At 32.1% G+C, this 25,020-nt stretch overlaps 2 protein-coding genes across 4 annotated transcripts in view; both read left to right on the top strand.

Annotated features, from left to right (window-relative positions):
• Positions 1-1,842: 1,842 nt before the first annotated feature.
• On the top strand, positions 1,843-14,745 carry LOC130899527 (monocarboxylate transporter 14-like). Of its 3 annotated transcripts, none has more exons than XM_057809527.1 (7): positions 1,843-2,027; positions 8,997-9,327; positions 10,899-11,290; positions 11,344-11,542; positions 12,872-13,029; positions 14,134-14,356; positions 14,411-14,745. In XM_057809527.1, exons 1-7 carry the CDS (start codon positions 2,025-2,027, stop codon positions 14,716-14,718), a joined length of 1,614 nt encoding a protein of 537 aa, XP_057665510.1. In that variant the 5' UTR covers positions 1,843-2,024; the 3' UTR covers positions 14,719-14,745. The 3 variants fall into 3 exon arrangements, with proteins under 3 accessions (XP_057665510.1, XP_057665511.1, XP_057665509.1); XM_057809528.1 differs by lacking the exon at positions 1,843-2,027 and adding an exon at positions 5,085-5,196; XM_057809526.1 differs by lacking the exon at positions 1,843-2,027 and adding an exon at positions 5,973-6,151.
• A 4,195-nt stretch (positions 14,746-18,940) lies between these two features.
• Positions 18,941-25,020, top strand: part of LOC130899667 (monocarboxylate transporter 2-like) — a 16,252-nt gene continuing 10,172 nt past the window's right edge. The window contains exons 1-2 of the mRNA XM_057809782.1: positions 18,941-19,037; positions 24,141-24,462. Of these exons, the coding sequence (XP_057665765.1) occupies positions 19,035-19,037; positions 24,141-24,462 (325 nt within the window). The 5' untranslated portion in view covers positions 18,941-19,034. The remainder of the gene's footprint in view (positions 19,038-24,140; positions 24,463-25,020) is intronic.

The following is a 25,020-nucleotide window of genomic DNA, read 5'->3' as shown; positions in this document are numbered from 1 at the left end:
CCAAAAGCACAACAGTCACCTGGGAATGTTATGGCTTCAGTATTTTGGTATCTACATGGAATATTTTTCATCGACTATCTCCAAAAGGGACAGACAATCAATAGCAAATACTATATCATAGAGTTGTTAGATCGTTCGAATGCAGAAATCGAGGAAACGCCTTTTATGTCGAAGAAAAAAACACTGTTTCAACAAGGCCGGTTCAAAAGCTGTAAACACCGATGATTTACACTTCGAATCGCTTCTAATCCACCGTATAGTCTAGATATGGTACTCAGAGACTACCTTCTATTCGCTGATCTCAAAAAAAATGCTCGGCGGTGAAGGAAGAGAAGTTGGGGAAGCGTTGGAATGAGTGTATTGCTCTAGAAGTAGATTACATTGATAAATAAAATCGATTTTTGACAAAAAATGTGTTTTTCTTAGTTAGTCACACGATTTATTGAGTAATGTGCTATCTCTTTATTCTACTTTCTCATACAATTCACTTCCTCACCAACTCAGATCCTCCTCAACTTGTGCTATAACTAGTTAGTCGTCTGAAACATTTATTGGTAGATGTTCATTTATGACTGGAGTAGGTGACGTGGATCATCCCAATCTTTTAGTTATATGTCCTATAGCTCTAAATATTCCTTTACTTGACACTATATCATGAATGCTAGGTGTACATTTTTTTAGCTTTTTTCTAGGAGTTATTGAAATGTGTAGATGCGATCTATTGTCGATTTTTCTACTGTGAACACTGCCCGTTCTTCCTATCTTTTCTTGTATTTAATCTTCAATCCTGCGTCTAAGTATTCTTCCCATTAAAACCATGGCATGTATTATATCCCATATCTCAATAGTTTGCGATCTCCTCTTTTGAAAACCGATCAATCTTTTGGTTGGTTTTCGTCATTTATAACTTTCTCGGATTGCTTTCCGAAAATTCCGTTGCTCTTCCCATTTATCGTTCAATATCTTGGCATCTATAAATACTTTTCATTTGATACTATTTGCTTTATATTAATTCAATGATTTTTTTCTTTCCAGATATAAGACGTGCCACGTGGAAAATGTTCCAGTTAGAAATTCACGGAAGCTGCTGGACGCTGCACAAGAGATTCTATTTAACTCTTGTGCGTGTGACAGCGGCTATTGTGGATATTCTGAGTCAACTGTAAACGACAATTTCAATGAGCTGCGGAGTAGTATACCATAGAACTAGAGGAACAGTGACACAAGTATGAATTTTGCCGCGTTTGATTTCGTCTTAATTGGTTGCCTTTAAATGAGATACAATCGTGGATGGCAAGTTTTCTACGATTTCACTGAAAAGTTTGTACCCCTCAAAAACTTAATTTACTTAAGTTCGCTATAAGTAAACTTTCCAAAATACTAGCAGAGCAATTTAAAAGCTATCTGGGTCAAATTTGATCAGAACATGTGTAACATGTATTGTAGATATTCTTTTGGATTACAAGATTGAATCTTGAAGCTCTGCGTTTATAGAAAAGCACTATACAAAGGTTGTCAGGAAACTTCTTTGCCCAACCTTCTCAACCCTTCATAATTGCCACCTTTTTTTTTGAAAACAGACGCTTACTTATGCGGTGAAATTTTAAGGTTAAGGAACTTACTTTATCAATCAATAATGCTCAATATTCTCCTGTTAATTAATGAGTTTTCTGAAGATAGTGATCTGCCATTTTGCTATCACTTCCTCGAATTAGTTTTCGAAATGAATTTATCGGGGAGAGTATCTTAAATACTGATTATTTACAGATTTCTGTTATATCTATTATAGACACAAACAATATCGTTATCATTAAATAGGTTTTTCATTACCTTTCAAGAGCCAATCATTGAATGTTTTTATAGTCAATCAGCGTGAAATGAATGAAAGACTTCTATATATAAAGTACAATTATTATTTATAAGAACCAACTTTGTACCTTTGAAGATAAGATATTATTTGTAGAATCACAATCTGTTCACTTCAGATTTATTGGTGTGGAGTGTAGACTGGCGGTGTAAAAAAAATGGTAAGCATTTATTTGATTTTTTAAATATTATTTAAAATAAAGTGTTGGTGCCCATGTTTTCATATTAACTAATAGAAATTATACTGTGGGGATAATATTTCCAAATATTTTTGTAAATATCTTTAATGAAACTGTTTTGATTTGCCATAATTGGCGCGTGCTTCTCAACTGGACGTAATTTGCCGTGAGCATTTTAATTTAGGTCTTGGATGACTTGTACAATATCTATTTCGCGTATTTTCCCTCATTTTCCGCTTGCCACCCTCCATCATACGTTTTGCTAGATAAAATTGGTAAGAAATCATTATGACAGGATGCCAAGTCCGACCAAAACATTATAACGTCTCCACGTGTAAAATCATCTTAATGGGGCAAACCTTTTAGAATCTACAGCTTCTTATTCGACCCCCATAAGGTCTCGATATCTCTCTCGATATCTTAAACTTAGTTGACGACAACATTTTGGTATCCGCGCTAATTTGTTTAAAGTATATTCAGGAAACTTTTTAAGGTATTTTTGACTAATTCACGCGACATGGTACACATAAGTTTCTTATGGAAACTTTGTCTTTTGTTCGCCAGTCTTTCTGATCATTATCAGATCAGGTCAAACTCCTCAAAATAACCATTAACTGATTTTTGACCACCAAGCCATTTTTTCAAGTCTGGGAAAAGAAAATAATCCGAGGGGAATAAATCTAGCGAATAGGGTGTATGAGATAGAAATGCAAACTTTAATTGATTAATTTTGGATACTGCTATAACGGATATGTGAGCTGGTGCATTATCTTGATGAAATAACACTTTCTTCTTGGTCTAATGCGGCCGTTTTTGCTTGATTTCTTCGCTCAAACGTTGCAACAAGTTTGTATAATACTAGATGTTGACGCCATGACCTTGCCTACAGATGGAACGGCCTTTGCTTTCTTTGGAGCCGCTTCCCCCTTTTCAGTTCATCGTTTTGATGGATTCACATTTCATCCATGGTTATAAAACGGCACAAAAATTCTTGTAAAACATCTTCACGATGCGGTTTTTGTTCCATAATGAGCAAACGCGGCACCCATCTTGCGCACAGCTTCCTCATGATCAAATTTTCAGTTAAAATGTGATGCACTGCACTTTTTGAAACGTCTACTGTGACTGCTAGCTTCTGCACTTTCAGACTTCAACATTTCTTGAGTCGTCACCTCATTTGGTCGGCTACTGAGGTGCTGGTCTTCGATGACTAGTTCACTATTGACCTGACAAATACTAAACAACATAGTGTCTTCGTACTTCCAACATATGCTTATTAAGTTAACTAGATACTTCTAGAACGGTAGTCACTATTGAAACTAGACTTTTATTGAGTCGTAGCAGCGGATTTAGAATCCCATCATCAAAGAACTCCACTTTTTGTTTGTGAAAACGGTTGATAATAATCTATTCTTTGAATTCTGGAAACAGTGGTCAAGTTTAATGGTATATAGTTCTATCTTCTATCAACTTTTCGTAACAAATCGTCATTAATGAATCATTAATGAAATTAAGCCGTCCGTATGGTCCTTAAATTATTAAAAACCTATTCTCATCATTAATTTGACCTTCACGATGTTTTTTAACGAACTACCGATGATTTTGAGCATTCTAAAACCGAAAAATTGAGCTTGAACTTTATAGTGGATGGGATTAACATAGACATTAACACGGACATCAAAGGTAAAAAGTGGTAACTCTAAAAACTTATTTTAAATAGAAAAAAAAAAACGAGAATAACTAATAATTGCTCGGTAGATACACAAAAAATAGTTATGATAAACGCTTGTTATTTTATCAACTGCAATAGTTCTTTATTATATTTATCTCATTTGTTCTAATTAATTATCTTAAAAATTTCACAGGCGCGGAGAAAATCGTTGAACTGTACTTAAACTTTGAATAAATAATATTGAAGATAATCACGACAATTTATACGCACATCGATCGATATAAATTTGTGACTATTTATATTTGAAGTGAGTTAAAGTTTCCTACTTCAACAAAATTTTGATCTACTTTAACAAATTTGTATTCTTGGATTGTTGAGTCAACGATTTTTTTGAACCTTCTAATGTGGTGTCCCCTTAAAGTCTAATCATTTGAACGTCTATAACTTGTCGCTTAGTTGAGGTTTCTAAACAAATACACGTGTCATTTGTACTATAACTTTTTATCCGTAAATTTCTCAAGGCCATTTGACGACTTGTCTAAACGCCGCTTAACATGATGTGTAACAACGTGCAAGACATTCCGTAATATTTCTAGCAAGATCCAAACTACTAATCACAATTTCCTAACCTCAAATTTTATTCAATATTTCGTGGGTGGCTTAAAACAAGAAAAAAGTGCTGAGTACATCACGGGAAATAATTATATCTGCTGCTACTTTGTTTTTGGAGTCTGATGGTCAAAAAAAGAGCATCCAGACGATGATGGGCCGGGCCCTGGGTATATAAAAAAGGGGAAACATGAGTTTATCTATAGAAAAGAAGAGGAAACATACGAAAATTAGTTTAGAATGAACCAAGAAACATTTGGAAAACTCCTAAGGAAATTAAAAGAGATCGGCAGATCAGAAACTGATTTCTCCTTAGAATTGCAACTTGCACGATTATGATAAGTGCTGATATCTTCAGGATACTTCCCAGTCAACCCCTTCATAGGGGTTTCGGTTCCTCAAATATGAATCAGAGTGTGAGACCTTGAGCAAAGCGTTTTGGTATAAATTGGGTCCAAGTAAAAAATAAATCTCGACTTATCCTCGTATATGTTTCCTACAATAATAAAACTGAAAATATGCATGTTTTAATTTATCATTTCCTTGTCAATCAATGATTTTTCTACTTACTAATTCAATAGAAAATGAAGGTTTACGTATCTATATAAATTATAAGTACGTACTTTGTTTAGAGGTAACTAGAACATAATTTGCACATATTAATTAGCTTCATTTGTCATTTGAACGGATGCTGCGTCTGTTTTAATAAAACTGGTAGCATAAAAATTGAAGTCAAGTTCGTATATATAGATATAATTGTAATTTTAGAGGCTCGATCATGGGCAGTTGTGAAAAGATAAAAAATGTCCAGTTTCTAACAGTTCCATAGTTTATGTGTGATTGAATTGCTGAATGTTTCTATAAATAATGGTATGGTTATTAAAAAATGTTATTTCTAATAGTTTAAGATTGGTTTTTAAACCATTTTTATATAAATATACATCAGTGATAGTTTCCAATCATATATTTTGACATACAGAGTGAGTTTTATGTATGGAATTATCTCGGAATCGGCTTGTACGATTTCTATAAATTTTGGTTTTATGGTGGTATCTACATTGTTGTCAGATCTTTCCCTTGTCCGGGAAAATACTGAACTTTGTTATTTCAAATGGATCATCTCAAATAGTTAGTAAAGTAAGTTAGTATTCGGCTACCCAGGCACTTTTTTCTCGAGCATTGCAACCTACAGAAGTTCGAGATCAATATCTACAGGCATTCCTCGAATTACTGTAAAAAGGTTTACCAGATATTGGTATTTATTTTTCTTTACTTTACACTATGTTTCAAACTGTTGTTTTTTGTTGATTCGTCCTGGGAATTAAAGAAATTAAAGGCATTGAAGATGTAATATGTATACAAAACTAACTTTTATTGTGTGCTTGCTTCGTTATTTTTCTTATTTGTTAGTAAATTATTCCGTTTTGAATTTGCTTCAACTCATTAGTTAACTAATTCCAAGTACACTAAGGTCGGTATTACATCAGAGATATTTAAGTCATAAAAACAAGTGTGGAAATTGGGATAACAGTCGTTAAAGTACTATTAGGATTGCAAATACTTGATAATGGATACTGTTACATATGGAGAAGAGATAAGGAGAAATAATGGACTTAAAGGTCAACAAGGTGAATCGGAAACAGAATGAGATTAATAATAATATAAAGATTCATCAACAAATGCTGAAGATTCAGTGTATATTAACACAACATGTAGTGCAGTTAAAAATAGTTTATAATATGAATTAGAATGATAAAGATACGTTTCGAAATAAAAACAGTTTTAAGTGACCGTAGGAATGATGAATTCTGATGAAGAATACGAAGTAAGTACATAAAAAGTACAAAATCTTCATGAAGAATTCGAAATAATAGAAACATATATTAAATTGAAACTTTTTTTAACATATTATAACATTTCCATTGGTAGAAAAACCTTGATATCATAGAAATTTTTAATTATTTAGTCCCATTCACTATTACTTAGTTTGATTATGACTTTTCCGAAATGAATTTTGTTTGATAATAGCTTTTTATGGTTTGGTTTGGTCAAATAATGACTTTTTCAAATTTAATTTGAGTAAAATCTCCGTCGCAGTGTACAATTTTGATGTAAAATGAAAGTTCTTTATTCAGTTAGGTCAAAAAATGATTTTTCTTTATATAGTACGAACAAAAATGATTTTCTAGAATCAAAAATATCGAAAATGGTTCAAAATTGATAAATTTAGAGTCTTATTTGGTCAAAAAATGACCTTCCTTTACTGAGTAAGCTCAAAAATGAGGTTACCAAATTTATTTATCGCAGAAATTGTCTATTAAGGCTTTGGTATGATCAAAAATAGGTTTACACATTTTATGTTGTTAAAAACTTGATTATCTGAATAAACTAAAAAAAAATTCAAGAAATATATATAAAAATGTCTAAAAAGTTAAAAGTTGTGAAATCCTGGATTATTTGAATTCAATTTAACAAAAAATCAATTTTTTCGTATAGCTAAAAAATGATTTTTTTAAATTAATGTTTGCAGGGAAATGGCTTTTGTTTTTCCACAGTAAGTACTGATAAATCTTGCTTCTTCGACATATATTTGGTCGAAAATAACTTTCCTTAGTTTGATAAGATCCAAAAATGATTTTTCTTTTTTAAATTGGATCCAAAAATAATGTTCCTACATTTAATATAAATAAATTTTTCTTCTTTGAATTTCTTTTGTTAAAAAATAACTTTTCATTATTTAGTTAGTTCAAAAATGATATTTTCAATTAATTTCATCAATTTGTAAGTCAAAAAATAATTTTTCCGCATTAAATATTGATTCATTTTGTGAAAAATTCGTTGTTCATTTAGTAACGTCAAATATTATTTTTCCAAACCTGTTTTGGTTAACAAATGACTTTATTTTTTTTGGTTTGATCATAACTTTTTTTTCAACATAAAAAATTAGCGAGTCGTCGACTTTAGTTGGTTGAAATTATGTTTTTTCTTCGTTTACTGAGGGCAAAATTATTTTTCCAAATTTATTTTTGTAAAAAATTGTCTTTTCTTGTTTTGGTTTGGTCGAAAAATAATGTTTCAAACTTAATAACGACAAAAATCTTGAATCTTCGATCTTAATTCGTTGAAAAAATTACATTACATTCGTTCGGTAAGGATTTTTCTGAATTTATTGTTTTCAAAAAATGACTATTTTTGGTTTTATCAAGTCAAAATGGATTTCCTACGTCTAATATTCACAAATTTTTCTATCTTAAGTTCAATTACAACAAAGAAAGGCGTTTCTTAGTTAATGAAAGTCAAAATCGAATTTTATTTTATCAGAAATTGCGAAAACCTTGTTTCTTTGAATTTAATATTCAAAACAAATTAATTTTCTTCGTTAGTTGAGGTCCGAAATGATTTTTCCAGATTTATTATTGTCAGAATAAGGGTTTTCTTGGTTAAATTGAATAAAAAAATAATGTTCCTACATTTAATATTAATAACTTTCTCCCCATTGAATTTATTTTGTCAAAAAAATAACTTTTCATTATTTAGTTAGTTCAAAAATGATATTTTCAATTAATTTCATCAATTTGTAAGTCAAAAAATAATTTTTCCGCATTAAATATTGATTCATTTTGTGAAAAATTCGTTGTTCATTTAGTAACGTCAAATATTATTTTTCCAAACCTGTTTTGGTTAACAAATGACTTTATTTTTTTGGTTTGATCATAACTTTTTTTTCAACATAAAAAATTAGCAAATCGACGACTTTTGTTGGTTGAAATTATGGTTTTTCTTCGTTTACTGAGGGCAAAATTATTTTTCCAAATTTATTTTTGTAAAAAATTATCTTTTCTTGTTTTGATTTGGTCGAAAAATAATGTTTCAAACTTAATAACGACAAAAATCTTGATTCTTCGATCTTGATTCGTTGAAAAAATGACTTACATTCGTTCGGTAAGGATTTTTATGAATTTATTGTTTTCAAAAAATGACTATTTTTGGTTGTATCAAGTCAAAATGGATTTCCTACGTCTAATATTCACAAATTTTGCTATCTTAAGTTCAATTTCAACAAAGAAAGGCGTTTCTTAGTTAATGAAAGTCAAAATCGAATTTTATTTTATCAGAAATTGCGAAAACCTTGTTTCTTTGAATTTAATATTCAAATAAGGATTTTCTTGGTTAAATTGAATAAAAAAAGAATGTTCCTACATTTAATATTAATAAATTTTTCTTCTTTGAATTTCTTTTGTTAAAAAAATAACTTTTCATTATTTAGTTAGTTCAAAAATGATACTTCCAATTTTTTTTGTCATAAAATTGATTTCATCAGTTCGTAAAGTCAAAAATTTAATATCCAAAACAAATTAATTTAGTTAGTTAAGATCCGAAATGTTTTTTTCAAATTTAACTTTGTCAGAAATTGGCTTTTCTCTGTTAAATTGGGACAAATTATCGCTTTTCCACAATTAATATTGACAAAAACATGCTCGTTCGACATCAAGCCCTAGCATCAACATTCGATGGAAACTATGCCCTCTAAAACATGATTAGTTCAGTTTATTCATTCAAGTAATCGTCGAGCAGTGTACTTCAAACAAAAAAAAACAATTGTCATATTTTTTGTACAAAACTTTCAGCTTTTTTATACAATTTTTAACGATCTGTATACAATTTTCTAGGCAAAAGCTAAAATCGCCCGAAAAGAAGAACAACGACTAAAAGAAGAATTCCAATTGGAAGAAGGAAATGATACCGAGCCGCATATTCCAGCCCCTCCGGATGGAGGTTACGGTTGGGTCATCGTATTTGCTTCATTTATATGTAACATGGTTGTAGATGGCGTCTCTTTTTCATTTGGACTCCTTTTGCCATTTTTGGTGGAACATTATGGAGAAACTAAAGGAACCACTGCATGGGTAGGCTCTCTATTGACAGGGTTCCAGTTAGGAGCTGGGCCATTAGTTAGCGCAGTAGCTAATAAATTTGGTTGTAGAATAGCGTGCTTAATCGGTAGGTATTAAAAACAAAAAAATCTCATTCTAACTAACGCGTTTAACTATTGTGTTTAACTATTTAGATAAAAAAAACTGGTTTTTAAATAATTATTTGTATAATCTTAAATATAATTAGGAATTGGAAAACTACCTAATACCATTTTTATCATTGAATCAAAATCTATTTTTAGTTCGACTTTGTTTGATTTTATATCTGCATTTTATTTAATATTTATTTAAAGCAGTTTGTTGACTACTACAAATGATATTTTAAAATTGTTTGTATATTGATATTACAATAAGAAGTTTACTGTCAACGTCAAGAATGTTTAATTTGATTAAGTAGAAAATTTAGTTAGTCAGCTTCAGTATTTGTTTATAAAAAATATTCGAAATTGAAGCGCCAGTGGCGGAGGGATCTGAATTCATTTTGCAATTTGAAATTTTTTGCGTTTATTGTGTCGTACTGTACTTGGTTTTCCACTACCACTCGCAGGTTTTAACAGAAGGAAAAATATATGATCTCGTAATAAATTTTCAAAAAAAGTACGTTTAGAAAACATGGAAATGGAAATTCCGCCTGTTTCTTTCTTTTGTTGTGTTTTTAAGTTATATTATCGCTCCACCTTGTCCGAGGTTTCCTTTCTAATATGTTTGTTTCTCTATATTGTATTATTGAGGCATCCTGCTGCTCTATTGGCTCTCTGTATTTATTTTTTCACTTTTGATTCTACATCTCCATAGCTTGAAATTGTGTGCTGCCTAAGTAGTTAGTTTCCATAATCTGTTCAATGCTGGTACCGTCAATTTCTATCTTACATCTAATCGGTTCTTTGCTAATGACCAGTGTTTTTGTTTTTTGGTTTTACTTCCACTATTTCGTCCATTTGCCTCTGTCCTCTTACAAATCTCCACATTTCCTTTTGTCCTCCACATTTTTCTTTTATTTCCCTACAGAACCACGGCATTTTCTTTTTGAGTTGTTTATTTTAGTCCACTGTTTTCTCGCCAAGAGATTCCTTTGCTGCTTTTAGAACGTTAGTTTTTATTTTTAGCCAACTCTTCTTTATTCCATCATCATCCATGATTCGATTGCTCCCGATTGTTCTTGAAGAGCGCACCCTTAGTAAGGATTCAATATTCCAAGTGGTTATTCTTAATATATTTTTCGTTTTCCGTTGGTATGTTGCCCAGTTCCTTGCATTGGTCATCATTGTTAAATCCGTCCTGTTTATCCAAGGCATAACCTTGGTTCTATGAGAGGTAATGGATATGGTGCTAGCCTGGTCTGAAGACTCCTTCCCAACAGTCATTGAGCTACACAACAACCCTACAGGTGGAGTTAAAACATACAAATATAAAGTCAAATAATTTATTTGGTTGTTATTTTTCGCTTGTATTCGCCAGGAGCGGTTTCAAGTTAAGGATCCAACTATAGGCCGCCAGCATATTTGGGTTTCAATTTCCACTGTAGCGTTTCTCCATCTGAGCAATTAATAGTATCTGCATTTGACCCATACAAACCACTAATTACAGATTTATTTGTCCACATTTCGTTTGTGTTTGTTAGTATATTTTATCTTCTAGGTTGTGTATTAGCTTCTTCTGCTGTAGCGCTATCCACAATGTGTCCATCAGTATCCGTGATGATGCTCGTTTACGGCGTATTGGGAGGAATGGGCTACGGTTTTATCTATCTACCAGCCGTTGTAATGGTAGGTTATTACTTCGAATCGAAGAGATCTTTAGCGACTGGTATAGCCGTTTGTGGTACCGGAGTTGGAGCGTTCGCCTTCGCTCCTTTAGTAACAGCCTCATTGAAGAATTTCGGTTGGAAATACACTAATTTATTTCTAGCTGGTATCACCATAAGTTGCGCGCTGTTCGGCGCTTTAATGAAACCGTTGAATTATGGAGTGGTCGAAGAAAATGTTGTACAGGAAAAAGTACCTGCGAGACCAAGGAGTAGAACAAGCGAGGTAAATGTAGAAATTCCAAATTGATGATCTTGTTAAATAAACGATAATTTAAGGGTAACGTTTCGAATCCTGGAGCGGTATTTAGTTCGACGCTTTCTATTACTAAAAGGAAAGGAAGTGTACAACCATTAGCACGAAAAGATGTCCTTTATACAGGATCTATTCAAAATCTTAAAGAGTTTCAATCGAGAACTTCTTTAGCGGAGTACAGACATAGTGTTCATAGTCTTAACAAACCTAAAACTTCTAAAGGTAAAGTAAATTTTTCTTTTTTCGTACGCCGTATCTCAAGTTTTTAGCTAATTATTAGTTATAGTTCTTATATGATTAGAGAATGAAGAGCAGTCCAAAACATTGAGGAAAATGCGACTGTGGAAATGAAAAAATTAACTGAGATAGAAACATTTTCAAAAATAAAAAAATTAGAAGAAGGAAACTTCTTTAACAATCTGGTGAATAACCATGCCGAATGAGAACAGATTCTGGAAGATGGGAGAGAATAAAGGAGAGTGGAGAATAGAGAAAAGTAGATGGAATGGTGTATAAAAAGGTGGGAATTACAGAGGACATTTCATACAACAGAATAACAAGAGTAATTAATTTTAAAATTGGCATACTGCTATTATTGGAGAGTATGAAGTGGAGCTCATCCTAAAACAACGAAAAAGTGTGGCCGAGGAGAAGGAAAATAAAACGTATAGTAAAAGTTAACAAAGATCAACAAGAATTTTATCAATAAAAGTGGACAATGGAAAAAGTTCCAGCTGAAACAACGAATACAAACGAAAATACAGAGATTCCAGATGTGGAAAATAGAATTTGAAAGGGAAACAAAACAGAATGAGCTATAAAAGAGGTATCAAATTCAAAAATTATAAAAAAGTTTATAGAACAGTTAATCTTTCAGTAGAACTCCACCGCTCCGAATTATCGAACAGGCAAATAAACTGGAGGCGCGAGAAAGGAAAATTCCAAGAGAAATCCTTGGAGGAAATTAATCTGATGAAGAGATCTAAAGAAGAAGAACAAATAAAGAAATGATTACCGTTTAAGACCAAACAATCAATTACCTAGGTATTAAAATCACAACGAGTTAGCTCGGAATGAATAATTGTAGAATACCAAAAAAAAAATATCAAGACCAAGTGAAAAAGAAAAGCGCGAAAAGGAAGATAAAAGAAGACATGGATAGGAGAGGTGGAGATGGACGTAAGAGAGTTTGGGAAGAAGAAGAAGAGAAGAAAAGAAAACGGTGTAGAAATGAAGCTAAAGTAGAAGAACCAATAAAGAAATGGAGGAAGTTTATGAAGAACTTACGTTAATTATATTGATTAGAGAATAAAGAGGTAAATGGGAGGAAAAAGTAAAGATCGGATGCAAGGAAACCGATTGGCAAAAAAGATGAAGGAAGAGATGGTATATCTATAAAAACAATAACAATTATAATTCGAAAGAAATAGCTGTAAGGAAAAAGACTTACAATAGGGAGACTTGGTATTGATTCTAGTTTTTGATTTCTTTTTTATAAACTTCTAATATATTTTTTATCAAATTCATTGAAGTAAATATGTTTTATTCCAGGTAAAAGTTTTTGCAACGTTTCCGAACTTCTTGGCGATCTGTTAGATCTGAGTCTTCTCAAAGATGCTGTATTCTTAGTATTAGCTTTTGCTACTTTATTCGCCATTTTAGCATTTTATATACCTTTTGTATACTTAGTTGAGCTGGCCAAAACCAAAGTGAGTATACGATAATCCTTTTCTCCAATTTTCATTTGCATAAAACGATTCATTCGAATTTTATTCCCTTATCTGATAAATACATTTTCAACATTCTTCCTACTGATTCATTCTAATATGACGTTGGAAAATGCAATCTACAAGACTATTCGTAAACTATGATGGAGTTGACCCGATCATGATCTTAACCCACAATCCCAAATGTGGGCAGTAAACTATAACCACGATGTCACATGAAATTCTGTAGAACAAAAAAACAACAAGAAACCAGGGGAAATTACAGCTGAAATGCTAAAGTACGAAGGAGAAAAGTTGCACAGAAAAAAACTAGAAGAATATGCCGAGAAAATAGTATCGGAATCTCAAGCAGGCTTCAGAGCTGATAGGTCAAGAATGGACCAGATTTTCTCCCTGAAAGAAATACAAAGGAAGCCAAAAATTTTGGACTAGAAATAAATCAAGAGAAGACAAAATATATGATCATGGGAGATACACAGAGACACAAAGTGTACAATTTCGACAGAGTTTCCAGCTTTGTATATCTTGGAGTAGTAATAGAAGACAAAGGAGTAGAAGAATTAGAACTGAGAGTCAAAATACGTGTCAAGAAGACCCACCGCAACATATGGCAGGTGAAGCCATGTTGGAAAGATGGGAGAGGAAGATACTAAGAGGAATCTACGGAGGAGTACACACAGAAGAGGGCTGGAGGAGAAGAACTAATAAACAATTGGAGGAACTCGTTTATTAAGGGACAGATAGTGAGATGGTTGGTATTGCAAAGAAGACCAATAGGGAAAAAGAGAAAGGTGCGACCAAGGAAGAGATGGTATGACTGTGTAATGGAAGACCTAAAAAATACCAATGTTCATAATTGGAGAGGAAAAACTGCGAGCAGGAAGGAATAGAAAAGTATTGTGTGGAAAATGGTTTTCACTCCATTTCTATTTCAAACAGCACGTTCCATTTTCCATGACGATCACGATTTTTTCTCGAATTAGCAATTTCAGTGATCTCGGTCGTGATGTTGTGAACTTTAAATGACAATGTCTTAGCTATATATATTTTTCTCATACGAATATTCAGTTTTGAAAATGTTTTAAGGGAATTGATGAATCTCAAGGATCTATGCTTATATCGATTATCGGTATAACCAACATCATTGGACGTATTGGTGTTGGATTCATAGCAGATTTTCCCAAAGTCAACAATTTCCTTATCAACAACATCTGCTTGGTACTAGCAGCTATTGGAGTTATAATTATGCCTTTGTGCTCAAGTTTCGCGACGCTAGCAGCTGTATCTGTAGTATTTGGATTCTCAGTAGGTTAGTATGCAACAAAGGAATTTATAGAAGATTTAAATAACTTTTTATTTTTAGCTGGATACATTTCTTTAACTTCAATAATCCTGGTGGAGTTCCTCGGACTGGATAAACTCACTAATGCCTTCGGATTGATAATACTCTTCAGAGGAGCAGCAGCTACGTTCGGTACTCCCATAGCGGGCACTTTATATGATTATACCGGATCGTATACGATTCCATTTTTCTTTGGAGGAGCAGCGTTCGCTATATCGGCACTCATTAGTATGTCAGCTCCTTGCTTTAGAAAAAATACTGAGCTTGTAGATCGAGATGTATCGGCTCCTATTAATGTTAAAGAAGAGAAAAGTGATAATGTTGTGTAAATTCTAATAAAATTATTTATTTATAAATGTGAGTTATTCTATTTCCACCACCGAAATAATTAACTATAACTATAAAAATCACGCACTACTTGCTTCTAAAGTTGCGTCAATGTGACCAGTATCACGTGACAAACGGCAAAGTACAGTACAAACATAAGTTATTCAAAAAATAAACAACGCTCTCTATTAGTGAAAAGCGAAAGCTGCCAACGTTATACCAGTAAAAACTAACTGTATATGGCAAAATACTTGAAAATCATGAAAATTTCTACGTTTGGGTTTTCGGATACGATCTTTTTAACTATAATATTTTTAAAGATGGCTGTAACTTTGTTATTTTACATAGAACACTCTCTATATTGATACAAAAAAGCACTTTTTGAGTTATTGATTTTTTTGTAAAAAATTTGACCGTTGCAGACCCTTTTAAATTATTTTTTTACGAGGATACTCTTAAGGATATGAAAATGGTTACTGTTCGGTTGCTTTTAGCAAGATCAGATCTATTTGAATCCATGTTAAGAAATTCATCATTTTATACAGGGTGTGTGGCAGGTGTTTCAAGTAAAGGTGTTAAATATATATCCATCTTATTATTAACCCCAAATTATCCATTACAAATAATAGGAAATTTGACTTGTTAATTATGAATTTTATACTCAATTTTTTCTAACAATAAATGCAGATGTTTGGGGCGACTAATGCATAAGCCCTCTCAACACGATTAAGTGTTGGATCTGTTTTTTGAAAATTGAAACTAGTGAAAGCTCGGTGAAGACAAAAAAAATTTGACAAAACAACAAACCTTCTACAAAGTGAGTTTGTTTCAAAACACCTACAATTTTTGACCACCAGATTCGACTGCCTACGATTTTATCTTCTTCAATATTTTCCCTTTTTATGAAGCTACATCACCATTTGAGTCAATTTTTACAACTTTAGTCTTAGTACCCTGAAACGATTCATAATATCAGTTAATAAAATCAACTTAGAGACCCATTCTTTATTATCTAGTCCAGCAAAGGCGAGAGTTTGATTGTTTTGAATCAAAAATTATCTAGTTTCTTCCATTTCACAAATCTGCACTTTCCATTTTAAACTGTCAAGTCGACACCTGCTCTAAAACAATTAAAATTGTTTACAATTCTTGTTAAAGTATAGAAAACAATCTCAGAAGCATTGATTCATTTGTAATCATTGAAAGCAATGAAGGAATCCAAGATTATTGCGCGATAGTTTTGAGGTTAGTGGGATCTGATGCTTTGCTACTTTTTGACCAAAGCAGTACTTCATCCAACTATACGTATGCTCCAAGGTGTAACAGGAAAATGACCACTTCGATTCCTGTTGGTTGTAGCTTTCCGCAATCATACTAATTGTTCATTAAAAGCAATGAAGGAATCCGAGATTATTGCGCGATAGTTTTGAGGTTAGTGGGATCTGATGCTTTGCTACTTTTTGACCAAAGCAGTACTTCATCCAACTATACGTATGCTCCAAGGTGTAACAGGAAAATGACCACTTCGATTCCTGTTGATTTTAGCTTTCCGCAATCATATTAATTGTTCATTTGAGGTCATTAAAAGCAATGAAGGAATCCGAGATTATTGCGCGATAGTTTTGAGGTTAGTGGGATCTGATGCTTTGCTACTTTTTGACCAAAGCAGCACTTCATCCAACTATACGTATGCTCCAAGGTGTAACAGGAAAATGACCACTTCGATTCCTGTTGGTTGTAGCTTTCCGCAATCATATTAATTGTTCATTTGAGGTCATTAAAAGCAATGAAGGAATCCGAGATTATTGCGCGATAGTTTTGAGGTTAGTGGGATCTGATGCTTTGCTACTTTTTGACCAAAGCAGTACTTCATCCAACTATACGTATGCTCCAAGGTGTAACAGGAAAATGACCACTTCGATTCCTGTTGATTGTAGCTTTCCGCAATCATATTAATTGTTCATTTGAGGTCATTAAAAGCAATGAAGGAATCCGAGATTATTGCGCGATAGTTTTGAGGTTAGTGGGATCTGATGCTTTGCTACTTTTGTTCATTTTGAGTCATTTGAAGCAGTCAAGAAAATAAAGAATCACGCGAAAACATTTTCAGGTTAGTAGTTTCATAGATCAGCTACAAAATTGTAATGGATCAGGTAGATCCCTTGCATCTACATTACTACCAATTTCAAAATCTCGAAAGAAAGTGAAGATTATTTCTATGTATGGAAACTAGAGTTGTGGCTGAGTTTCGACTATTACATTAGGTTATAATTTATTGCTTGAAAGGTTTAATTATTTGATAATAAAATCAACTAAACAAATTTTCAAATTATTGTGTTGCGAATGGATAACAAAAAAGCAAAGTTTGCCAATCGAAACCGTGCTCATCCAAATTTACATTTTCGAAAACTACAGTGACTTACAGCTCAAGAACCAATAAATTCTCACAAATTTCATTTAGAAAACTGCCCATAATATATTTTCTTTTCAATTTCAATAAGAGGAATGTACTTGATAGATTGACACAAATTATCAATATTTGGCTTGAGTTTTGTAACGAATAACTGCAAATCTTCTCTTGCAATACGACTTTCTCCATTTTAAAATCATCCTTCAGGGCCATCAAATGTCTGCGACTAGTTTGAAAACTATGAAAATTCGCGCTTCCTTCTCTTTGTGAAATTCCGGAAAGAAATAAGTAAAGTTTATCCTTGACATTCGTATTTATATTGGTGAAGAATCAAACAAGTTCATGCAAGATTGCAAGCGCATACACCACAAGTCGTATTAATTTGCACGTCTGAACAAGCTTTGCGGCATGGCAACGCGACAAGTCTCGACGCGTTGTGTTGAATATGCAAGTTGTTACTAGTAAATTCGCTGAGATTCTTATCTATCTATGGGTGATTCCGTTCTAACTGTGATTTTTTTTATTCAAAATTTCAAGATTTTAAAATTTAACTTTTCTAACTTTTTTATGCATATTATTCATCTATTTTACTGTAAAAATAAAACTCTAAGAGGAATTTACTACAACTTCAAAGTATCACGAGCAAGACACAAATGTCGGATTTTGAGTTCCACGGTACTGACTCATTTATCCACGGTACTGACATGGTAACTTAAGATATTAAACAACAAGTGCATCAATTTTCCTCAGTTTGATCATAAACATTAGAATTTATAAGGTAATTAGTTTAAATCATTTGTTACGACAAAAAAAATTAATAATTTATCGGTAAATTCTAGGAATGGACATGACACGGTACTGACATGGTAACTTAAGATATTAAACAACAAGTGCATCAATTTTCCTCAGTTTGATCATAAACATTAGAATTTATAAGGTAATTAGTTTAAATCATTTGTTACGACAAAAAAAATTAATAATTTATCGGTAAATTCTAGGAATGGACATGACACGGTACTGACATTCAAGTGATGTAGTATAAGTTTTCTTTAAGTGGCAAGTTATATTGTATAAAAATAATGTTTAAATATCTTAAGAATTATTCAATTAACACAAAATTTTTATTAATTGATTATTAATTAATGACTAGTACAAAAAAACAATACAGGACATTGAATATCACAGTTATAATGGAATCACCCCTATATTGATATATTGATAGGATTTTAGTTCTTCATGATCGAAACCAAATAAATTTTCACGTTGACGATTATGAACCCCCATCTTGGACCCCTGGGGAATTTGAGAATAACGGGAATTACGTGATAACTATTTGGTCTCAGGTAGTAACAAGAAGCAAACCACTTCAACGTCTACTCTTTCCTTTTTACTTCGAGTATTAATTGTTAATTTGTGCTACAAAACAACTATTATATATTTTCAGAGATTTCACAAAATTAACTGGGTTTCAACACTAAGTCACTTAACCTTAAAATTAGTATATTCTAAAGCGAATTTTGTCTTGCTAGTTTTGTGGTTATTGTCTACCAAAAACTTCTCTCGCTAATAGCGCTGAGAATTTAATAAAAATTAACTTTAAAAATAGTTATACCAGGTATTTGTAAAACTTCTACATGCGATGTATTTCTACCGTTTTATAAGCAGGGTATTGGAGGAATGTGAAACATTAAATCACATTTTTGAAAGCAGCGTTTGATCTCATATAATTATATTTATTATTTGTAAAATGATTAAGATTGAAAGAGAATAGCTTTTCCACTTATTTCTACTTTATATTATCGTACTCGTTAAGATAAGGATCCAAATTTGTTTGCTTTATTAAATGGATACAGTTCTCATTTCTACGAGTGTCTTAACACTGTAATGTCAAGATATTAGAACAGAAAAATGGTGAGTAAACCTCAAAATTTGTATTCAAACAGAAGTATTAACATTTTTTTTTTCTATATTTTGAATATACGCAGTTTCTATTTATTCTAGTTAATTTTTCCTGGGTCTTTCTCTATTTAAAAAATAATTCTTCTGTGTTTATTTTTTTATTGCTTCCTTTATCCCTTATTCTGTTTCAAAAGTCATTTTATTCACTTTCATTTCTAATTCAATTGTTTCATGTTGCTTTTTTCTGCTCAAATATTCTCATTATTCCTTCTGTCCACCATTTGGTTCTATGTTCCTTTCTTTTTATTATCCTTCTTCCACAAATATCCTCAGTTACTTCTGTAGAACACTTTCAAACTTCTTCTATTGTGTTACCTCTTGCTCAATTCACCAAATTTTTGAAAGGTTGCTCAGTATTTTTTACTATTTTCTTCTTTTTTAAAATTCTTCCATATCCTCAGTTCTCTTCCTTTCTTTCTTCTCCTTCTAACACACGTTCTATTTTCAATAATCTATAGTAGTTGTCTTAATTTTTGTAAAAATTTTTGAATCATAAAATAAAATGCTTAGAAGCATTGAAAATTTCGATTTTCATCAATTAAAATGGTTGAAAATTAAATTTTAATTTGTTATAAACAATTAAAAAAACTCCCAAATTGAAATTTATGATTTTTCAAGCATTTTGATTTTTTAAAGCTATAATTGTCATTCCCCAAACTCCAGACACTGTAACTTTGTAAACATCAGTTACAGCGAAAAACATCAAAGAACCATTTTTGAAACATCCACAACTTTGATTGTTTTTTCTGACTTCTAAGTTTCAAAAATTTATAAAAACCAAGTTTTATCGAGATTTTGATACATTGAGTATTACGATAAACTGAACTAAACAAAAATTCAGAGTCCAGTTTTCAGATTATCCTAACGAACGATTGATTCTATCCTTGACACTTTTGACACAGTTTTGGAGGTCTTAAGTAACAATTACCAAAAAGGTTTTGATTGCCCTTGACCACTGGCTCTAAGTCACTTTGATGACGGGCCATAGGTCATCTAGCCACCCTTGGGTGTATCTTCTTAAAACTGCTCTTTGAGAATACTTGGAAATCTCTATGGTATCTTCTATGAAAAAATAAAACGTTCACCATCATCTGTGTCTATACGACCATGTATGTTTGTTCATGCATAATTGTAAACACACTGCCTTCTGATATCTTCAAGACCTCAGCTTTCTCAAGCAAATTCAATTTACGATTAGATATAATCAATTTATGGACTTTTTAAATATTTTCTGGAGGACCGGAACGTTCACCATCACTTTTGAAGCCATTGCTGACGTTGTAAAGTATTTTTTCCATCAAGAAACAATAATAAATTAACGCACGAAATTGTTTTGAATCCATTGTTTTAAAAATAACAAAAGTAGCTTCACTTAAATGACTGTCATTTTTTTCTGACATATCGAAATGTCACGAAACTTTACATATTATCTTTTGAAAGTTGGTACCTCATAAACGTCATATGGATTTGACAATGACAGCGCCATCTCTGTGTCAGTCACACGACTTATTGAGTGATGTAATATTACACGATTTTAATGTATAAAAAAACGTTAGTTACTTATACAAGGATGAATAAATTGAGGGTATGAGCAGATTCAAATATTATTCAACGTACTAGGTCACAAAAAAAGGTTTTTTTACGAATATATTGACTTTATGGTTTAACAATATATGATTTAATTTCACTCTGTATCACTGGAATACTACTTAAAGTAATCTTATTTAAATATTGATAAATCTCTCTGTTATTTTAACATTTACATGTTCAAACTTAGTGACATTACAAGGAATAACTTCCCGACCTTGAGTTTTTGACAACATTATGACCATATTTAGGGAAGGCTGCGTTTACAATATCAACATCTTATCTTTAGCCATGTTTACAATAACAAATTTTTCTCTTCTAATTCTTTTTCTAAACAAACCTGTTTACAAATAATTCAGATATGTTTAGTTATCCAAAAATATATATTTTGAATATGACAATTTCAGACTTTTGCGTTTTTCTACTTATCGTTATCGTTTTTCGTTTTCACTCATCTCTATTCTTTTAATTAAGTACCCAGAGTAGCGTTCGTTCCAGTCAGAAGACGTAAGCAACGATGTTGAATGATAGTTTGGTAAAATGGAAGACCCTCGGTTTTCAAGGAAGACGAAGTATTTTGTTTAAAGACGTAGAGTGGGAAATCACTTGAAACTGTTAAATGTATAGATAAACCATTATTTCTTGATGTATATTTTCCTGGTTCCATGTTTAATTTTATATTACTATGGACGTGCCGTATGCAAATACTGAAAAAAATTCAGTGGCATGTCATTAAAGAAGAATCGTCCATGAAGAAGCTTAACATTAGTTGTTTTGGTAGATCTATTATACGCTTACAATAGAAGAGACTTGCCTGGAAATAAAACAGCGCATACGTTGACGGATTCTCACTAAAATAGCCATTTTGGATACACAATTTCTATTTTCAATAATTCACGACTACAAAATTTTGATCGGCCCGATTTGAACGTCAATAACTTGATTGACAGCAACCATTTGCGACGGCCAAAAACTGCGATATCCAGCGTCTGTAAGACCTTCAGTCATTAAATATCAGAATGTTTCAGTCTCACTAATCACCATACTTAACGGGATCATAATGAAATAAATTTGAGCTAGACATACACTTTCCAGTACATATCATGTTATTTATTTGATTTCAATTGGTAAATGATTGTGCATTTTTTGCATTGTAAAGTATTGAGCCCTTGATTTAGTTCCGAACGTGTAAGTGCAATGATTGATTCTAAAATTGGAGAAACGTGCTTACGAATTAGGCAAACGGATTCAAAGATGATTACGGAAGTATGAGTCAATATTTTAAATAAGTCAAAGAGAATTCCCGGCAGTGAGTCCTGCTGTTTAGTCTGGGTAAATATCTAATCTAGTTCTCTTTTGGAGTTTGAAGGTTCGATCTAATTGAGTCGCACCACAGATACAAACCAGCGTAAAAAAGAATGTTGTTAGTGATTTTGATTGTAATTGTAATTGTAATCTGATCAAATGTATTGAATGATGAATTTATGGTCTTTTACTATGATCTGACATACTAAAAAAAGGTTACAAATAACTAATTGCGACAATGTTTTTGGACCTTTCTTAAAATCGTTTACAAACCCCAAAATTTTGATTTAAACGTCAATAACTGAGAGCGAGCTATTTCGACGGCCAAAAACTGCCATAGCCAGCGCCATCTTATTCTACGATTATGAGGAACATATGATTTGTAAAAAAATTTTTTGGGGAGTCTCATCAACAACATCAAAACAACTATATGAAATTAATAAATAAAACGTTTTGTTTGTATGTTGAAACTGCTTTTTGAAAATAACCTTCAGTCATAAAATGTTCCAGTTTCACCAATTGCACGTTGTATTTACATAAAATTAAATATAATTATATACGAGAGACAATTAAATGATTTATTAACTATTTAATTTGTATACGAATATGTTTAGTTGAGTTTTTGTTTACATATACGGATTTTACGTGTTGCCAAACAAATATTGAGCTTTCGATAAGTTAGTTGTGTTAAATTTTGAGTTGTTCGGTGCAAAATAGACAGTATCATCCCTATCATATCACATACACGTTCGAAGGGATAACCAATAAAGCATTAACGTGAAATTTTTGTAGATGTACAAGTAAAGTGATTTATAAAAGATAATCAACGTAACTTCCAGCCGTTATATTACCTTCGAGTGGCTACCATTAGCAATAACTTCTTCTATAAGCAGTCAAAGGAAGCAACAATCATTTTTGACCACAGCGGTCACATTATTTACTTCGAAATCTATGTCGATCTGAAAAGAGCTTACGACAGTGTGCTACAGTTGTTTATATATACTCAATCTTTAAAAGCTATGATAATTAAGCACGCGTATATGATACTGTAAATCAAAATGATATCAAAATTTGATTTATCTTCAAGTAGTACGTTTCATAAGATAATCTGATATAAAACACTTTAAAAATGCTTTTAAATCATTGCACATACAATTATATCAACCAATCTATATAAATTACCTACTAACCTATTAGATAATGAATAAAGGATCGATAAATATTATTTTTGTGCTGTTTGCATCCGAATATATCCATTTTACAAACGAGAATATCTTTTTGACGTACTTTCAACCGAGTTGTCCAATGAATTTGATGCGATAGCTGTCAAAGAATGTAGAAGATTTCTGTATGAATCCTTGTCTCGCATTTTGGTCTTCATTGGCTTTTTCTAACTGATTCCTAGCCATCCAGGTGAGAGTGATAAATAAAGAAAGCTCAGTTTAACTGTTAAAGTCAATTCCTGATTAGACGCCCAGGCTGTCGATGCAAGGGCTTCAATCGATTTATCCATTTTCCTTCTACTCTTTTATCTGAAATCAATCCAATTTCGCTAGTGTTGATAGAGAGAAATGCTTTGTTGTCAACAAATTGTTACAATTTGTTGACAAAAGCTTTTAGAAACTAAAAAATGAACATAAAAATAGGCAGATTGGGGCTTCGGAATCAACCAAAATAGATTGAGGCCACGGAATCGGATCACTTCCTACCAATGAACGAATAACCACTCTATCCCCAATCTTCTCCTGATAATGGCTCGGGAGCCGAAACGTTGCGAATTTTCAAAATTCCAACCCAGTCCTTTTGTTCATAATACTGACCACAGAAACCTTTCCGAACACGGATATTTGCGAAATATCAAGTTCCCTGGATATTTGTCTTTTACTGAATCAGTTTCGTTAAACTTTTGTACTGATTTATTATATTTTATTATGGGATTTCGGTTAGGATATAAATTATTAAAATCATTAATCATTAAAATATCAATTCTTCCTTATTTTTCTCGAGGATTTCGAACATCCGAACATCCTTCATTGTTTTTCCGTAAAAAGATCTGAAATTTTTTCGTTAACTCGAGCCGTTATTAGTGTTTTCCCCCCGATTCCCTTTTTTATTTTTTATCGAATTTTTGCGAACGAATTCATGATAACTAAAACTTTTCAGGCCAAATCAAAAATCGCGAAACGAGAAGAAGTACGTCTAAAAGAAGAACTGCAAACAAAAGAAGGAGATATCCCAGTACCTACTCCTCCAGATGGAGGATATGGATGGGTTATAGTATTCGCTTCGTTTATATGTAATACAGTAGGAGATGGAATTGCGTTTGCCTTCGGTCTTGTACTACCTTATCTTGTAGAATATTACGGCGAATCTAAAGGAAAAACGGCATGGGTAGGATCTATTCTGACAGGATTCCAAATGGGGGCAGGACCTTTAGTTAGTGCAGTAGCTAATAAATATGGATGTCGTACTGCTTGTTTAATAGGTAAATCAGACAATATCCAACGTATTTAGAATTAAAAACAAATTAAAAAACAACGAGAACTTGAGGACCTAAATTGTTGTCTACTTAAAAAACATAACAGTCCGGTTCTGAAACATTCCATTGTAACAAATCGCACTAATACTTAAACGAGATCAAAATTTATCATCAAATCTATTCGCAGATAAGTTGATGATCACTGTTAACAATAGGAGCAAGTTTTCAAAATCAAATGGGGATTTTTATAGACTAAACTTGATTGATAAGATGTCTCTTAATTGAAATTTGTCAAGTACCTTCAGCTTTTAGTATAAAGTTTCGAGTTTCACACAAAAGAATTATTAGTTTGCTATCAAAACTTTTAAAAATCAAGATCTTAAGTATCTGATTTTTGAATAGATTCTATGTTAATGTTCCTTAATTACAAATAGAAATTCTTCGCGGGACACTTTCCGGTACATAAGCCTTTAAATTATCGCGAAATGCAGGAAAAGATGTTATAGATTTGATTTCAATTGGTAAATGATTGTGCATTTTTTTCATTATAAAGTATTGAGCCTT

The sequence above is a fragment of the Diorhabda carinulata genome, chromosome 11 (genome assembly GCF_026250575.1).
Source record: "Diorhabda carinulata isolate Delta chromosome 11, icDioCari1.1, whole genome shotgun sequence".
Taxonomy (NCBI): domain Eukaryota; kingdom Metazoa; phylum Arthropoda; class Insecta; order Coleoptera; family Chrysomelidae; genus Diorhabda; species Diorhabda carinulata.
The sequence above is the reverse complement of the archived record's forward strand: the minus strand, read 5'-3'. Positions and strand labels throughout refer to the sequence as shown.

What these genes read in the sequence shown, in the direction of transcription:
- LOC130899527 (XM_057809526.1), top strand. Translation starts at nt 6,125, where the DNA reads ATGATGAATTCTGATGAAGAATACGAA. An exon ending in TAGAATAGCGTGCTTAATCG is followed by an intron (nt 9,328 to 10,898) that starts GTAGGTATTAAA and finishes TTTATCTTCTAG; the next exon opens with GTTGTGTATTAGCTTCTTCT. An exon ending in CAAGGAGTAGAACAAGCGAG is followed by an intron (nt 11,291 to 11,343) that starts GTAAATGTAGAA and finishes CGATAATTTAAG; the next exon opens with GGTAACGTTTCGAATCCTGG.